This window comes from Bos mutus, chromosome 12 (genome assembly GCF_027580195.1).
Source record: "Bos mutus isolate GX-2022 chromosome 12, NWIPB_WYAK_1.1, whole genome shotgun sequence".
Classification (NCBI taxonomy): domain Eukaryota; kingdom Metazoa; phylum Chordata; class Mammalia; order Artiodactyla; family Bovidae; genus Bos; species Bos mutus.
Genome location: NC_091628.1, coordinates 21,786,739 through 21,799,712, shown reverse-complemented (window position 1 = coordinate 21,799,712; position 12,974 = coordinate 21,786,739). Strand labels below are relative to the sequence as shown.

Here is a 12,974-nt window from a genome sequence, read left to right as displayed (position 1 = left end):
AAGGGTTTAAGTTTTTGTGGTATCCTTCATTACTTCTTCCTCCCAGTGCTCTTTCAAGAGTGATTTGAAACACCAATGGAGGCGGGGGTGTAAATGAGGCATAATTGGCGGCCCTGAGTTGTCAACTGCAGTGCAATCCATCTCAGCTCTAAGACTTCCAGGACTGAAGGTGTTTTCCCTTTTCTCTTCTTGGCTTTTACACATAAATACAGGCAGAGGTAATGGGCAGTCTAAGGACACAGCCATCAACAGCTTGTCTTTGATTAAAATGTCTCCATAATTTCATCACAAAAGAAATTAAGCAGGAATTCCTTCTAGGAACACATTCAGCATTTCAAGTGACTCAAGATAGTTTACACTATTCGATGGGAGCACATGGCACAATAATCAGTATTTTTAGTTTTTTTTCATAGAAATATAATTTAGAAGGCATGCAATCAGAAAGTCTGAAACTGACTTCAAACATGCACCTATTGTTCGTGGAGAAAAAACTACTCAGCATAAATATGAGCTGCCTCCTTATCAATATCAATATTCCATTTTATTCTCTATCCCCTACCCTTCAGTGCAAAATAAAGCAATCACATCAAGGAATGCAAGGGCACAGACTTAATATTCAAACTACTCACCAAATGGCTTGTAACTCAACTCAGCTGAACAGATTAATTTAATACTGACTAGAGTCAGACACCACAGTGAGAAATTCAGGCTGAAAAGACCATGAAGAAGGGCAGCCTCTGAAAGGCTGGTGACAGACAGGGAGACAAGCCCTCAGGCACAAGGACCCACCTAAACACTGAAGCGTGGGCAGAGGAATTCTGGAAGCTTCTGACAATCATGCTTCTAAAATTTTATTTAATAAAGTGACTTCTGCATTTAAAAAAAATGTTCTTGGTACAGTTCATTATCAAAAGTATCAAAATGGCATTTCAAGAAATATAGAGCACTTTAAGGAAACACCTCAAGAATATTAGAATATAATATTATAGGACTACAACAGAGCAGGGGGATCACAGCTGGAGAAATACTCATTATAGAAACAAAAAAAGAGAATGTAAACTGCATCAAAATGTGTCTCATTACAGGAATTTCTAAATCTAGAAAACTTCTTTCTTTGGTATTAATTTTTTAATTATCCCACGTATTTCAGAAGATAATAAAAACAACAATAAAAACCATTACAGTGACCTTCTTCTAAAACAGGTCACCAAATACTGTGCTTAACATCAGCGTTCCATCATAACCTGAAAGCCTGCACATTAATGCAAATGCATATAATAAATATAAACCCAGGCCCTATGTTAAGTAATTCTACTCCAGGAATTCTAAAGGGTTCAGGAAATCACTTTGGGTAACAAGAGTCGGAGTACAGGAATCTTTCACATTCAGTGCATGCAAATGTCACAATGGGCCACCAAAGAGAAAATTAAATTCCAAAAGGCTGAGGGAGAGAGACCAATACAGTCGCACAGATTATAGAGAACTCTCTCAGTCCTGAGGATTCTTTCATATTCATTGCATGTAAATTTCATGACGGCATGCATATCTACCCATCCAGAGAAAAAAGGTTTACATTCAAGTTTAGAGAGGTGCAGCCAGCTAGGTTACCGGGTATACAAACAACCTCAGCTGATATTTACAAGTTCAGCAAGTTCCCCTTGGCTACCTCCTCCTCCGACCCCTTCAAGGCTGGCCTTGCGGAGCAGACAGGTGATGCAACGCCTGCCTTTAAGGTGGCTGGGTGTCTCCAGTATTCAAATCACAGTATTGGCGGGCTGAAACCTGACAAGGAACCCTCGCTGGTGTGACAAATTGATGATCCTGCAAATTAAACATTATAGAGTAAAGAACATTTCAAATGCACCTATCTCGCTGCAACCCTACACTAAGGAATAACTGCAAAAATTCATGTCAAAATAGGAGTGCGATGAAATCCACTGTCTCAAGAATCTGCCAAAATAAGACCCTCTGGCTAAACCATATGCAAACCATTTCCTTTTACCCTTGCTTCCAAACAACCAAACTGTCTGAGGTATGATATATATTTACTTCTATAGACCATTTCCAGATATTTATGTGGTTATTTTATTTTTTTAGCTTTGAAGGGCAGACAATATTAACAAGTCTAGGAATTAACGCAATTCAATTTTTTATCTCTCCAAATTGGACTTGAAATTCAAATGCAGTTCTTTTCAGGTAGACGCTCTTCACTCTTACCCTCAGCATCACTACAAACATACTGCCACCTCATTCTGTGGGCAGGCACTTCTCATTCAGACAAGAGAGGTCGTCCCTCAAGCCACCTACATGGCAGGCTTCTGAGGCATGATATTGGTGGAGGAAAGCACTTATTTTTTTAATTAAAATAGCAACACTGATATGGGAGGGGGCCGTGCAAAGAGGCAAAGCTAAGTGCCTCCTTCTCCCCTTCCTCCTCCTGCACTAGGCAGGCCTCTGTCTTGGCTTGAGTCCAAATAAGAGGGGGTTAATCATGCTCTTGGAGAAGGAAATGGCAACCCACTCCAGTGTTCTTGCCTGGAGAATCCCAAGGATGGCAGAGCCTGGTGGGCTGCCGTCTCTGGGGTCGCACAGAGTCGGACACGACTGAAGCAACTTAGCAGCAGCAGCAATCATGCTCTTTGAGACTTTTTTACTGCAGGTACAAAATACAACCTCTGAGGTCCCCTCCCCCTTCCTGAAATCAGGTTCCTTTAGCTACTTTCAAATTTTTAACTCAGCAAACCAATCATGTAGGCCCCTCACTAGCAGTGCAAAGGCAAGCTGTGTAACAACTCAGGGTCACAGCCGCAAACAGAAAAACATTTCTTCTCAAACCCTGACTGTGCGTGCCTGCTTTGCAATGAGTCCTGTCTGACTCTTTGCAACCCCATGGACTGCAGCACACCGGGCTCCTCTGTCCAGGGACTTCCCAAGCAAGAATACTAGAGTGGGTTGTCATTTCCTATCCCAGGGGATCTTCCCAACCCCGGGACTGAACCCACATCTCCTGCCTTGGCAGGCGGGTTCTTTACCACTGAGCCACCTGATTCTGATTCTTATCAAATCTCTAATTTAATAAAAGGAAAGATTCACAAAACCATGACCCATTTTCTAGATTCAGAAGGAAAGGCAATTGAGAAATAGCCTTCATCAAAATAGCCTTCATTTGACTTCATCAAATGAAGGAAAAACAAATGGACACAGGCCACCAGCTGTGCCAACCCTCTTTCTCAGGACAGCTCTGCTTTTAATCAGGTGAGCTGGACAGTATCTCCAAAGCTGTTAAGATCACGGGTCTGTCACTTCAGCCAAACAAAGAACGATGCTACAATTAAGACAAATATCATCTAGGGGAGAAAATTAATCAAGGCAGAAAAAGACTTTCTTTTTAGGTCAAAGACCAATGCAGAGATTATAGAACCAAGTCACAGTCAAGAAGGTGGCAGCTTGGGCATCTCCATGCATGTGGCTGGCGAGGGTTGGAGAAGAGCAGGACCTGTCAGAGGCAAGAGAACATGCCAGGTCACACACGCCCATGGGCCACGTGCTTTGGAGGTGACATTCTCTTCTCAAAAGACGGTAGTGCCACCCACAATCACTAAGAACTGAAGAACTCATATGACTTTGTGTCAGCAGGAACGGGCCACCGTGGAAGAAATGACCTGTCAAGCCACAGACCTCCGCAATGACTTCTGACTCTGCCCAGAGGGAGATGTTTTACCTCTCTCTCTGCTTATGGAATGAAAAGGCCAAAGACCTGGCCAGCAATTTTCACCCTCACTCGATCTACAGAAGTTGAGAGGGGGAATAAAATTAAGACTGACCAATCGTTTCCTAGTTGCTTTTGACTAGATGACCCGGACATCGTTAGCAATCACACAAGAGGGATGACCCGCTGTGCTGTGAAAGCTATTTCATCTAGGTGGATGGTAACTTACTCATTTAACAAAACCTCACACTGGTGAACTATGTGGTCTATTTTTGCATCACTGTCCTCCTCCCAGCAGCAGGGTATCTTCTGAATAAAGTGCTGTCTGCTACTATAGGTATAAACACACAAGTAAAACAGCTTCCTATGTTTCTTCAACGCCTGTCATTTCTAAAATGGCTAATAAGCTTTAATATATCTGTATGTCTGCCTTTTGATATGCCAGAGTTTTTACTATATAAACCTCTTAGTTCACCAAAAGGCTAGTCAGACTCACTCCAAGTATTCTGAATTCTTGCAGTTATGTCTACCTTCCTGACATTAATTTGGGGTTTAGTCTATCTAAATTTAACCTCCTCTGGATCTGTTGAAACACCTCCTTATAACCTTCTTCATCCTGTACTTGGGTTAGTGGATAAAGATATAATATAATGAGAAAGTTATTAAGGATAGCTAATATTTAGCTAGTATGAGAACTGACATTTAAACTGTAAAGCAACATAACTTTCACTCATAATTGCTGTGGGTTTATTTAAAGACTGCTAACTTCAAGATTTCTCATTAAAAAAAAAAAACAACTAAGAATTACACTCAATCAGCTTTCTTCGAATCACTCTGTCCCCAGGACACTGGGCATGAAAGTTGATTTTAAAGAACAAACCAAGCAAAAAGCTAAATATTTTATAAACCTCTACTAGTCACAGGAAGTTGATTCTGTTCCACGTATTACCAAATTCTGTACATCGGTTTTAAATCAAATGCAGCACATTGTCTTTAAATTGCATTCCACGGGCCTCTATATTTACATGAGAGCATATTTCTGAGAAATTGTATTTAGAAAACTAAAAATGTAAGCCTATTTTCACAATTTATTATATTAGAAAAACAAAGATACAATCTCATAGAAAAAAGTTGGCTTCTATTATTTTCATAATGTATCTAAAGTTCAAGTTCAGTCTGACAGCAGGCTCTGCTTCCTATACTTTTCAAACCTTCCCCATGTGCAGCATGTATCCATCTCACAGAGAAACCGTGCTTCCCTATTTTCATGGCCTTATGAATGCCAACCCATCATTCCAAAAATAAATTTTAAGAACTAAGACTGATGGGAAGATGGATGTGCCAATGGACAAATATATGATAAAGCAAGCTCAATAAAATGACAGAAGTAGAAACTAGATGGCAGGTAGATGATGTTCAGTAGAGAATATTTTATACTGAAATCTTGGGAGAATAACATTCCATTTTCAAGGTCCATCTCAATGGCCAACCCAGAACTCCACTCTTCTCAAAGGCACTTAACCATGCTACCATGTATCATAATTATTACATGTCACATCTAACCTCCCTACAGGATCCACATCTGAATCATTTTTCTATCAATCAAATGCCTCTAATATAACAACTTACACATAATAATCATTCAACAGATGGGAAGAAAATACTATGACTACAGACTGAAAATAATCACTGTTCTTTAGCTGTACTACTAATAAAATTATCCTCAGGTATTAGATGAGAATAATTGCAGATTTAGCTTTCCAATTTTATTGGGCCTAATACGGAAACTAGCTCACTTTTCTTTCTTTTGGTTACAGCAAAGCTACATGAGGATAGATAGGGGGGATTGCAGGGGAGAGGTGACCCAAATGCTTTCCAAGTGGCAAGAATAACTCAACCTAAGACTCAGCACTTTCAGCACTTAGCCCACAAGTCCATAAACCATAGACAGACTGAGTGGAGTAAACTGGGATGCCAGTGGAAAAAGAAAAAAAGAAGTTGGGTTTTTTTTTTTAAAGGTTGAACCATATGACGTCACCAGTGTACAAATAAGCATTTTCATGTTTCTTGTGTTCTGTATAAGACTACAAAAAAAAAGGTAATAATTATCTCCAGAGACTTTCTGTGCCTCTGACTTGAACATTGTTGGTCCTTATTGGTAATTAACAAAAAGGGAGACTCCATCAACACTTGAGTGCATTTGTACACAGAGTACCCACTGAAATAACAAGCCTTTACCCCTCAGACACACCAAAATAAACACTTTCAGGTTCATCTGGTCCTCTCTGGTTCACAACTGAGTAACAATCTACCAACTTCAGACCTCTGTGTGCACCAGGGCAGGTGGGGGACTGGGCAAGTCTTTGCAAACTTTTACTATGAAGGCACACCTTGAACTGCAGAAGCAGGGCTGGATCCGCTCCTTGAATGTGGAGCGCAAGTGCAAACTCCTCTCCTCTCTCCCATCACCATGGGGCTTACACAGCCTTTCTAAGAGGATCCCAGGAAGCCCCAAAGTTATGGCACACAAGGACCAAAAAAAAAAAAAAAAAAACCAGCAGAGTCAATTCCTATGATGCCAGGGTACTGGGTCATTTCCAAGAGCAGAGGGTTCCAGAAAAATGCAAACAGTTCAGGCTTCCCAAAGAAATTCCAGGCTAATACAGACAGCTGTTCTCTTAGAAAGTCACCCAGAACTGCAGTTTAGGAGCTTGGATCAAGAGGTTAGAGAACAAGGGCAAGCAAAACGTTGGGGCCCTTCCTAGCAGGGGTTCTAAGCAACCACTGGGTATTCACTTCTCCCTCCCCATTTTCACGTGTGTGTGTACTCGTGTGCGTGCGCTCAGTAGCTCAGTCACATCGGACTCTTTGCAACACTATGGACTGTAGCCCGCCCGGCTCCTCTGTCCATGGGATTCTCCAGGCAAGAATACTGGAGTGGGTTGCCATGCCCTCCTCCAGGGGATCTTCCGGACCCAGGGATTGAAGCCACATTTTTTGCGCTGGCAGGCAGATTCTTTGCCACTGCACCACCTGGGAAGCACCCACTTAAATGATGCCCGTGCGGTCCATGATAGCTGGCAATACTCGTGTCCATTGCCGGTGCCTTACAATTGCCTTACAGTAACGGGGCGGGGGGGCTATAGAATGTCAACAAACGTTAACATATTTTCAAGTTTCCATGAGACATGAGAATTAAAAATGCCTTCTTTCTAGTATTCACGTTTGTCACTTAAAAAAAAAGCTGAATATCATTCAAAAATAGAAGCCACCCCTCCCACCTCATCTCCCCAAGGATTTACCAGAAGACCAAAAGTAAAATAAAAATGAAGCTCTTATGAGGGGCAATTAAGTATTCATATTTGACATCTATTTGGGAACTTCTGAACAAAACATCTCAGCCACATACATGTTCACATAAGGCCCACATACCTTTCAGCCTATAGCAAATAAGACATCACACTTTCTTGCATTAGCCCCTTTCCCAACTCTCTTTCCTCATGCTCCTTTCCTCAAACACATATATTGAGATTTTCACCTGACGGTAAAACAGGTTTTCTTTAAGGTTAATTTCAATAATCCTCACAAGGTTCTGTCAAATGTAACTGTGCAGTAAGAAAGCAGCCATCACACCTGCCATGGAATCTCTGTGGCTAAATTACTCACCTGCAGTTTGAAAGCCCTTAGAATAGAACAGGTAAGAATTTTTAAACATTATGAGAAAATGCACCATCAGGTCACAGACCAAATTAAAGAAACTTCATTCCAAAATAAAGACTATCTCAGGTAGCTCATAGTAAAACAATTTTAACAACTGTTAGGTCTTACTGTTGAAGTAAGCTATTAACCTATATTAACTGTTTCAAATAATTTCAAATCAAAAACAAAACACAGAGCCAGAACTCACAATATTACTTCCCAAGCTCTAGAAAACTTTCTGTATGGGAAGAGAAAAAAAAAAAAAAAACAGATCATAGAAATGAAGTTTCACTATTTATAAATACTGTACATGGTTTAAAAGATCCCGGGTTTTCCAAAAGTCTCAGCTTCCACTTTGTGTGTAGCCTTATGACAGCTCTAAGCAATATTCAAACAAGTATAGAGAAGATTTGGCATACCATTCCTACAAATACAAATGCATATCCCACAAATAAAACCAGTCTTTAAGGAATCAGAAGTTTCTGAACTTTTCAACAGCTTTCCAACTATTCTGTCCTATGCAAATCACTTTCAAATTCTCAGGCAGGCCTCAGGAAGTAAAGCACAACAAACTATATTTAATTAAATATTCAATCTAATTCCCTACAGTAAATCACAGGAAATAACTTAGTTCCAAAGCAGCCTCTCCTAAAGCAGTCAAGTTTGGGTTGATCTGCATTTTAGAACTGAATTTTTTTTCAAGCTAAAAGTCATAGTAAAATTTCTCCTTTTTATGAATCTTTAAAACACAGCGAGTCTTTCAGATCTGAGAGTGAAACCTGGTTTTAACAAGTAACTCATTTTTATGAAAACTCCAACCAGAAGACGAGTTATGAGTTAGAAAACGCTTCAGGTTGTTTCTTTTCTTCTTAAAATACTCTTTTACTCAAAGTGAAAATGCACTTGCTGTAATCTGACTTGCACCAACTGACTGATACACCTGAAACATTTCCTCACTTGAGAATGGCAGCCGGCTCCCTCCCAGCGCCCACGAGGTTTCTACTCGGAGCTGCAACTGCTGGGAGCTGCCACTGGGCCTCTAATTTTGGACCAATACTTCTTACTAACATTTAACACATCTTCCAGCTCTAAGCAGTACTTTTACATTATAATTGCATTTGGGGAAAAAAATTAAAACAAGTAAGAACCTAATATAAATGACTGGGGGGTTGATTTTAGACTTAGAATCGTTTATTTTTAAAGTACTTAAAAAAAAACCAAACTAAAAACATTTAAGTTATATTCCTAGTTTAAGAATGTCTTGACTTAAGGCCATATGAGAGGCGAAATTAAAGATAATTCCCAAACTTTGCCTTCCCCTATCTTCAAAGAAAGGCACTCCAACAAGCTGAAGTAGGCTGTATCCATTTCCAACGACATGCAAAAACGGTGTTAAGTACATACTGTACTCTGATTAAAAAAAAGGGGGGGGGGGCGGCGTTTAATGGCAAATGCTTTATAAGAGCTCAAGTAGAATTGATAAATAAGTCAAGCACTTAAATTCAAATGTTAAACTAAAACTGAATTTGGCAGACATCCTCTAACTTAAAAGAACATACACCGCGCGTAAAGTACAGAGGCTCTTTTTACCTCTTAGAAGCACTTGGTAAAATTGCATGTAATGCCTAGTAATGAATGAGATTATATGTGAGGCTTTTACTCTAAAAAACACTTCGGAAGAAATAAGATCCTGGCTCCTTCTCCACGAGTTTCAATACGATGTGATCAACTTAACCTTTCCAACACACATTAACCACTGGGATGACACTGTATGTAAAACCACCTTGGTGTAACAAGTGCGCAGCAAAGAAAAATACTACGCTGTACAGTCCAGATGAGGAGCGAGGAAGGAGTCTAGATCAACTACAGAACCTTCACATCCATCCTTTCACCTGTGACACTGAGAAACTGCCAGATTCTGGAAGCCGCAGGGCGGACGGAAGGCCGGTCAGCCTCCCAGGAGCCCGCCCTCCTGAGCACCCCAGGGCCTTCTCCACCTCTCGGTAGGGATGAACCTGCCCCCTCCTGGGTCTCTCCTGGTGGGTCTCTGTCTTTCTCTCTCTCCAGAAAGGCAAAAAGGGCCAGAGGCACTTCATCTACAGGGTCTCCATCGATGCAGGAGGTCCCTCCGGTTCCCTAGATTCGAACCTCCACTCCAACTCCCCCAAAACACTGGTCTCAAAGCTCTCCGCCTTGCCTCTCGGATCTGCACCTCCGTGCTAAGACGGAAAAGCAACAGAGGACACATGTTCCAGCCCCGGTCATCCAGGGGAGCCTCTCTGTGCCTAATTAAAGGCCTTGAACCTAGGGCGAGGCCAAGGTTGCCGGGCACTTCCTGCCGCGAAGCAGCGCTGGCCTCGCCGCCCCGCGGCCCGGGCCCGTGCTCGGGCCCGGCGGCGCGCGCGGCCAGAACGCGCTGGCCCTTTAAAGGCTCTTGCTTCCTGCGCCCGCGGCCCCTCCCTCGCCGTCGCCAGCTCCCGCCCCCGCCAAGGGTCACACTTGAACTTTAGCTTGCCCCGCGCGGCCGGGCGCCGGCGCTTCGCCGGCGGTGGCCGCCCCTTCGCACGTGTCGGAGGCGCTACCTCTGGCTGGGCGCGCCCGGCCCCCGGCACTCGAGGCCACTTCGAAATCCAATCAAAACAAAACAAAATGCACGCTGGCCTCCCAAAACGGCGAGTTCGGCCCCGCGGGCCTCCCGGCTGGCGCCCTGCCGGTCCCCTCCACCTGCAGCTCCTTTCTCGGGCGGCGGGGCTCCGAAGCCCCCATCGCCGCGCCCTCCTCCGCCCCGCGCGGCGGAAACGGCTCCGCGGGGCGTCCTGGGGCTTGGGGGTGGGGAACGCGCGCCGCGTGGGCGGCGGAGAGCCGCCCTCACCCCCGATGTCCTGGGGGATTGGGGGAGGGGGGTCAATATGAGCAGCGGCTTGAGTCCGCGCGAGCCGAGGGGGAGCAGTTCCCAATGAACCCCCTGCACCTCTCTTTCACGGGCGAACTTTTCTCGCCGCTCGGAGGTCCACTTCTTGTAGTCCTTTTTCTCACCCCCTCTGGTCCCAGCAAGCCCCTTCCCTGTCCGGCTCCAACTCTCACTAGAGCGGGCGCACACACACTCATTCCTGCCCCAGCCCCTCGACGGGTCCCGGGCAAGCCCACGACCCACCTCTGCCACTCTCGCCCTCACCCTGCACGCGCTGCCCGCGTGCCTTACACTTTCAGGCCAAGCGAACTTGTACCAGCGGGCCCCCGCCCCCCGTCCTCCTTCTCTGCCCCGCCGCGACCTCAGGCAGAGGCCGGCTCCCCCCAACACCTACCCACCCCTCCCGCTCCGGCCGTGCGCCCGGAGGCCGCTCACCTTCCAGCCCGCTGAGCTGTTGCTGTCGCCCTTATCCTTGAAGTAGGGCACGCTCTTGACCATCCACTCGTAAATCTGCGACAGCGTGAGTCGCTTCTCGGCCGAGCTCTCGATGGCCTTGGTGATGAGGTCGGCGTAAGACAGGTTGCCCCACGCGTTGCGGCGGGACGAGCTGCTCTTGCGCGGCTGCCCCGCGAGCTGCCCGCCGGCGGCGGCGGCGGCCGCGGCGGGAGGCACAGGCGGGTGCTGCGACAGCGGGCCGGGCGGCGGGGGCTGCGGCGGCGCCGGGTGCAGGCAGCCCGCCTCTGGGCCCTGGAAGTCGCCGCACAGCCCCCCGGTGGCGGCAGCTGCGGCCGCCGCCGCCGCCGCCGCCACAGCCGCCGCCGCCGCCGCGGCCGCCGCCACGGAGCCGGGCGCCTGCTGGAAGTCCCCGCTCTCCTCCAGCAGGCTCAGGTTGCTCATGAAGTCGGCGTTGACAGCGGCCGCCGAGGCCGAGGGCAGGCCCGCGGCGCCGTCGGGGTTCGCCGCCGCGCCGCCCGACGGCGCCGGGCTGGAGGTGGCCGAGTTGGACTGGCTAAACTCCGGCCGGGGCAGCGGCCAGGTGCACGAGCGCGGCCGGGGCAGCGGCTCGAAGTCCGGGTCGATCTCCACCACCTGGGGCGCTTCGGCCATGGTGACCCCCCAACCCTTCCCCCAGCCGCGGGACTTGCCCAGAAGTGAGAAAAGCGCAGCACCGGGCAGGGGGGGGTGCCGAGGGGAGAGAGGGCGCCGAGAGCCTGTCCGAGATCTGCGGGAAGGGGTGAGGTCGGTGCAGCGAGCGGACGGAAACCGGGAGGGAGGCGCGGCGGCGGCGGAGTGGAAGCGCGAGCCCAGAACTTAACTTCACGGCTCCGTCCGCATCTAGGCGCCTCCGGGTCCGCTGCACTGACGGGACGGCAGGCCAGAGTCGTCGGGGCCCCGACAGCGCTGGCGTCGCGCTCCCCGCCGAACGAAGGACGGACGGACGGACGCCGCGGGCCGCTCGCTCTCCCCAGGCGGGCGCGACCGCGGCGCTGCTGCCTGTTGAATGCGGCGGCGGCGGCAGCAGCTGCAGCGACTACGCGGCCGCCCCGACTTACGGGATCTGCCGCCGCCCCCCGCCGGCGGCGGCGGCGGCGCGCGCGCCGGCCCGCCCCTGACGGACGGCCCCTGCGACCAATGAGAGTGCGGCGGCGCCGCCCGGGCCGCCAATGGGCGCCGGCCTTGGGCGGGGCTCGGTTTTCCACGGGGAGGCGGCAGTGGGCTGGTGGGGGGTAGTGCGGTGTTTTTCTATTTGACATGCACGCTCGCTCGCTCGCTCGCTCTCTCTGGTTTTTTTTTTTTTGGCTCTCTGTTATTATTTTCTGGTAATTCTCGAGTGTTTCTGTGAGTCTTTCGCCCTCTCAGTGTTTTGATTGCTAGGAGGCAAACCAACGTGGAGGCGGCGACGACACTTTGTTTACTACTGAGGAGCCCAGCCGAGTACTCGGGAAGCCCGAGTGGAACGAGCCGCCCGCTTCGCCTCGACCTGCGCTCGGGAGCCCGAAGCTGGGCCGGGCGGGGGCCGGGGACGCTCGACTCTCAGGGGGCCGCCGGGTGGGTGGGTGCGTGGGCGGGCGGAGGCGGCCTCGTCAGAGTTCTGCTCACTCGCCCCCTCTCGACTCCGCCCACGATTTCTCTGCAGAGAAACGTGGGCAAGTCGGTGGGTTTTGTTTTTGTTTGGTTTAGTTGGGTTTTTTTTTCCTTTCCCTGCGATGTGTCGAGTTCTCCGGCCCCGGACGCGGGCCGCACACACGCGTGTCCCCATCCCCGCGCGGGGCCGGGGCTGGGGCTCTGACTGCCGAGTTGGCGCGGAGGACCCAGCCGCCGCCGCAGCGCCGGGAACCCACCTGTCCGCACCCGCGAGCTGAGCCTCGGGGGTCAGTGTAGACTAGTAGGGGGGTTGGGGGTGTGGGGCGCCGTCGGCCAGCCGAGCCGCCCCGAGCCGGGTTCACTCCATTCTTGACCTAAAACTAGAAATGAGAGAAGGGGGCTCGGCGCCGGCCGAAGACGGTTGCTCATGCACACGCACCCTGAGACCGGAAGGCAGCCTCAACCCTCGTGCCCTCCGTGGGAACCTGTTCCCCTGGGCGGGAACCTCAGACTGTCCACTGAGTCAGTCCGGGACGACGGGGAAGGCGGGGTCAGAGGAGAGCACTTAGG

The 12,974-nt window shown here is 48.5% G+C and overlaps 1 protein-coding gene across 1 annotated transcript in view; it reads right to left on the bottom strand.

Moving 5' to 3' along the window:
- FOXO1 (forkhead box O1) overlaps positions 1 to 11,871 on the bottom strand; it is a 94,094-nt gene extending 82,223 nt beyond the window's left edge. Inside the window, exon 1 of the mRNA XM_070380379.1 lies at positions 10,755 to 11,871. Within this exon, the coding sequence (XP_070236480.1) occupies positions 10,755 to 11,426 (672 nt within the window). The 5' untranslated portion in view covers positions 11,427 to 11,871. The remainder of the gene's footprint in view (positions 1 to 10,754) is intronic.
- Between the last annotated feature and the right edge of the window lie 1,103 nt (positions 11,872 to 12,974).